Genomic DNA, 5,872 nt, shown 5'->3' with positions numbered 1-5,872 from the left:
TCCTCTTTACATTTTTTTTTTTTTTTTTTTTTTGGGTGTACGGGACAAGTAACAAAATAAAAAGCTTTTCGCGCTCACGTTTTGGGCTTAACTAAATACACGCACTTCGCACATACGTACGGACAGATACACAATAAGCACATTTTTCTGGGGCGCAATTTGCGAAATGTAAATCGTGGAATATTAAGCGCAGGTTTTTACCTTCACGCATGCTTCCTTAACAGCAAGTTGCCAAGCTGGAAAAAACAAAATAATAATAATAAAATAAAATACAAATGTTATCGTTAAAAATGTTCAATACTTTTCCACCCTTTCATGTTCACATATGTTAGCAAAAAAAATAAAAATATTCTTTTTTTTTTTTTTTTTTTTTAAATAATTTACAAAAAAAATAAAATAAAATAATGCGCACTGTACCTTATTACATTTTTTTCGCATCCTTGTAAAATATATTGGTAAGCACGCCCTGTGTTTGTATGAATTTTTCGAGCCACAATCGCAGCATATACACAGTGGCACACTGCGTAATTTACATACCAGTTGCGCGTATTTTTCCCGCGCTGGGCTTACTCAGAAAAAATGTGCCCAAAAAATTGCACAGGAGCTGTGCACAGCATTCGTTTCCCTAACAAGTAACGCAAAAAGTACCGCGGAGAATTGCGCAAAGGGAGGGAAAATACACATGTCCAGGGGTGAACCTTCACTCTGTACACCTTAGTTCTGTGTGTCTCTTCGCGCGGTGATCGTCCAGAGGCCCACTCCCGAAAGCGTTCGCCCAGTTCGCAAAAGTAAAAACTGTAACAATAACAAACGTCGCATTATTGCCACCACACAGTTTTAAACAATATCAAAATGGATTACCAAGGAGACATCATTGATGAGGACAGCATGACCCCTAGGGTCTTTGATCGAACGAAAAAAAGCATGGCCATGAAGAACTTCAATATGAACAACAACGAGGTGGAGAATAGCCCAAGTAAAAAACAAACAAACAGAAAAAAGTCCAGAAGTTTTAACATGGAGGAAGAGGGTAACAGATCTATTACCAAAATTAAGCGAGTCAAAAAAGACATTACAAAAACGGGATACGATTATAACAATATGCAGAATATGGAAGGAATGTACAAAAATGAAAGCCCACGTACAGGAGGGGACAAAACGAATAGTTTGGACAACACAGGCACGAATTGTCGCTTCACAAACAACACGGTGGAAAAAAGCGAATCTTCCTTTATGAATAACGGATGGCAAACCCCAAAAAAGAGCAACGTAGGAATGTACTATTCTGGTATTGATAATCCATCTACATTGAAAAAGTATAAAACGCCTTGTGAAATGGATATGATAAACCCAGATGAAAGTTTAATAGGTAATAAATGTATTACTATTAACAATTATGTGAACCCTCCAAAATATGTAGCCCCTGTTGTCACCCCTAGCAAATTCCCCCTATCAGGGGAAAATAATCCACACATGACATATGACGACTTCCGTTGCCTTTTCAAGCACAAAGCGTGCATCATAAGCGAGCACGAATTTAATAGTAAAAAAAATTCCAATCAAATTGATAATTATGAAAATAAGTACATAGACTGTTTCACGTCCAACTATGAAAACAACTCTTGGCCAAATAAGAAGGAAGTCTTATCTCCATCCATAAGAAGGTCAAATACCAAAATGTTAAGCATCAGTAAGGAATCCCCTAGAACTAGAAAGAAGAAGGTGGAAAATGGGGCCAAGGTGAACACCAAGAAGCTGCTCAACATATTGGGCGAGTGTAGTAAGAATAAGGGCGACAAGGAAAATGGAGTTAACAGTGGTGCCAGCGCAAATAGCGGTAGAAGTGGGCAGGGCGGTAAGAACGTGCACAGCGGACAAAGTGCAAACAGCGCCTACAGCACAAGCACCAATAGCACTAGTACCAATAGCCCAACCAAGAGTGATCAAAAAAATAACAGGGGCCAGCACCACGCACAGCGAGAAGAAGACAACACGCCCACAGAATGGATCGACTACGAAGTCAATCCCGTTATTATAAAAGGCAGCAATAGAGCCGAAAGAAACGCTGCATCTATGGACCAAATGTCCAAACAAAAGCAGAACCCATTAACCCCAATTTATGAACCCTATTCAAAAGATCTAGACACCTTATTTGATATAAGTCAGATTGAAACCCCAGCCATTTTACTAGCCATATACCGAGGTTTGTTAGTTTCCGTGTCGAGAAGAAACCAAATGAATGTACCCGCCTTTTATCAGCTGGTCAAAAAAGAAGTGATAAGGTTAAGTAACTGCCAATCGTTTAGCATAGAATTATTGAAGCAACTCGCATGGATAGCACCCAATTTGATACAGCTAAATAAGGTAGTCATAACGAAGGAAATTTTTGAAGCAAATCAAGAAGCCTACCCCGAGTTTGTCACAGGAAGGAAGGTAGAAGATATTCAAATAAGAGAACATACAGATGCGTGCGACAATATATATAAGTATAGCCCATCTGACAAACTAGAAATGTTAAAGAGAATCATCATTAATTGGGTTAATGTGAAGCACAATGAATTGTTGAAAGGAATTAACCCTAATTTTTATTGCCCCAAATATTCTGAACTTAAAAAATGGCATTCAAAGTTTAATTTTAAAGACATCTCATTCCCATCTGTTACGTTGGAGGAGAATAAAATTCTGGCCCAACTAGCACAGACTCCTCAAGAGAGCAATGCTGATGACTTCATTGTTATACAGGACAGCCCCATAAAGTGTGCTACCAATGACTTTAGAAATAATGGAACTTTTGTAAAAGATATTATGAAAGAGAAAACGAGAACTCCTTTGGGAAGAAATAGAAGAAGATCAAACTTCCTCGGTGGGGGAAGTCCATTCGCTAGCTCATTTAACAATCATAACAACAACAATATGGGGGACTCTCCAAGGAAAAAAGAAACAAATAACATGAAACAGATAAGGGAAGAAGCAAACAAGAAAAATATAATAAAAGAAATTAAAACAAAATTTGATAAAGAACATGAAACAGTATTAAATGAAAAAAAAAAATTGGAAGATGCAACATGGATTGCAGAAATTATTCATGACACATTTATAGTAGAAGGAACACAAACAGTGATAGAAATAAACTCCTTCTCCAAAAAAGTTGCAGACAAGTATAAAACGAATAAAGGTTTCCAAATGGATGAGGCCAAAATAGCACAGCTTATAGAAATGCTACCACATTATGTATCGGATATTAACTTAAAGCCTAGTATGATGGACAGAAATAAAATGACCTTGTCAGTCAAATGTAACAAAAATCTTGGAACCTTTCTCGAGCCACTTAGCAACAAAATTAATGACCTTTCTCGCAAGTACCAAGAGTTGAAAAAAAATAAAGAAAAGAGATTAAACGAGTTATGGAAACAGCACAACGTAGGGTTTGAGCTCACCGATAATATCAAGAAGTTCTTTTTAAACCCCAGTTCGGTTTGCTTCTCAGACATTTAAGATGGTGCATTTTGTTGCTGTCACCTGTGTCATCTGCACGTAGCACCTTCACCCGTCTCTGTTCCCATTTATCGTTGTGTGCTCTGTCATCCCTGTCTCATTCTTCTCCATCCTCGTTGTGCGCGACTCACTTCCGGATGCCTCTTCCTATTGTTCAATTTTTTGTAACAACCCAAGCGGATTATATCTGCACGCGTGCCATAAGTATATACATATACTTGTATATAGTATGCACTCTTGCAAAGACGCTGGTTTTTTTACGCGGGGAGTGTTTTTTACGAGTGCTCCCCAGCCATGATTAACGCTCCCCTAATGTAGGTTTCCATTCGTGTAGCATACTCAAATGTGTGCACAACAAGTGATGCCCTGTAACTTTTTTTTCGCCTCTTTTTTTTTTTTTTTTTTTTTTTTTTTCGATCTCCTCCACATGTTATTTTCATAACGCAAAATGTAGTAATATTTGTGCAGAACTGATATGTTACATCACACCTGTTTGTTTACGTGCCTGCCGCGCGCCAGCGCATATGTCATCGTTTCACTTCTATCCATTCATGTGTACGCTAATGTGTGTACTCGAACGGGACAATTTTTTTGGAAGAGGTCCCCTTCTCGCTATTCATCTCATTTATACTGTCTGCGCTTTTGCGCAACTCGTAATTTTCCCATTTTCCCTCTTTCCTTGTGTGTTTTTCCCCCACATGCCCTTCGCGCACATGCGTTTGAAGCAAAACCCCTTTCAACCTTCAGATACGCGTTGCATAACCGATGTATCTAAGTATTCCCCCCGTTTGGTTATCACCACGTTGTGGTGCAGTATAATATTTCCCTACTCGAGTGTCACATGTTGAGAGGACAGCGAACGAATTGAACGAGTCAAAATGATCTGAGCCAGCGACATGCATGGATATACGTAGGTGCAAATATACATATACATCTGCACATGGAAGCGTTGTGTAGTGTGCGTGTCTTTCCCATCTTTTTAGTACACATTTATGTTTCATGTAAGTTTGCTCCCAGCTTCGGACATGCGCTAGGTGGCAGGTGATGTCTGTAGCCCAAAGTTAGCAGAAGAGCTTTAAACAGTTATGCTCAGTCGTACGTGCACGTGAGCTCGTATTCTCACATATGCACGCACCTATATACATAGAAATGCTCTTCCGTACACATGAGCTGCCCACTGTCCACATGACTATCATCTCTATGTGTAGCGTTATTAATTTTTTTTTTTTCATTTCCTTCCTCCTTACGTTCATCCTTTTTCCCGTCCTTCCTCCTTTTTTTTTTTTGGAATGCGTAAAATGCAATTCAAGAAATGTTTTTTTTTTCCTTTTTTTTGTTTGTAAACATAATGTAAAACAACATATACATTTTTATAAATATAAATATACAGATCTATATTTACATATGCATATGTGTAGGTGCAACGAAAACAATATTTGCACTGATCTGCTTTTTCCCCATCTGTTGTTTCAAGAGGTGTTTTATTTTTATTTTTTTTCTTCCCAATGACGATTAAAAATGTGCTTTCCCCCAATGTGACATAACTCTTAGTTATAACAAACTGGTTAAAAAAATACCTTTTATTTGGTAGCTAGTTCTTTTTTTTTCTTTTTTTTGCTTACCAGTTGGAGTGGCAGAATGCAGGAAAGAATTAAAACTGTGCTACACAAAATTGTGTGTACAGAAAATAGTGTCTATGGGGCAAATTAGCGGCCAATTTTTTTTACCCCTGTCTATTCCTGCCCTGTTGTCTTAATAAAAATAACAAAAATGTAATCTTTTCAAAGATTAAGGTACGTTTAACTTTGTAAAAAAAAAAAAAAAAAACATTCAGAATGTACAAACATGTGGGTTGAAAAAATGCAGTGCATTTTGTTAAAAGCATGAATTTGAAAATGTTTTAAAAATGATAACAACAAACAAGAGGAGTCATAGGAGGCAATGCTGCGCTGCCTGGGGGCGAAAACATGATGATTTGAAAACAAACAAGTGAGTGCATGTGTGAGGGGGGGGAACACCGGTACGTATACATGTACTTGTAATGCTTGTGTACAGATTGCACGCACTGTTTAGCAAAATTTTGAACAAACATGCAAATGCGGGGAGTATGCCCTGCATGCGCAAACGGCGCGCGCACAGAGCTTAATTAATTTTAATTTGGTACGCGTAGACAGGCGGGGGAAGCCAAATGGGTAGTTACAAATGGGGCAATAATAGGCAATCATTAGGCCTATTTTTATTTATTTGTTTACCATGCCTATGGCACTGCATGCTCCTTTTGTGAGCACCTTAAAGGGGAGAAGCCGGACGCGTGGTCACCGCTCCCACTTTGGTTTCTTCTTACAGTGAGGAAAAATCACAGAGTTGGGAGAGGGTA

General features: G+C 38.3%; 1 protein-coding gene across 1 annotated transcript; it reads left to right on the top strand.

Annotated features, from left to right (window-relative positions):
- Positions 1-852: 852 nt before the first annotated feature.
- On the top strand, positions 853-3,495 carry AK88_04436 (uncharacterized protein; the record flags this gene model as incomplete). The annotated part of the gene is made up of 1 exon (XM_012482046.1): positions 853-3,495. One exon carries the CDS (start codon positions 853-855, stop codon positions 3,493-3,495), a length of 2,643 nt encoding a protein of 880 aa, XP_012337469.1.
- Positions 3,496-5,872: the final 2,377 nt, after the last annotated feature.

This window comes from Plasmodium fragile (genome assembly GCF_000956335.1).
Source record: "Plasmodium fragile strain nilgiri unplaced genomic scaffold supercont1.63, whole genome shotgun sequence".
NCBI classification, from domain to species: domain Eukaryota; phylum Apicomplexa; class Aconoidasida; order Haemosporida; family Plasmodiidae; genus Plasmodium; species Plasmodium fragile.
The sequence above is the reverse complement of the archived record's forward strand: the minus strand, read 5'-3'. Positions and strand labels throughout refer to the sequence as shown.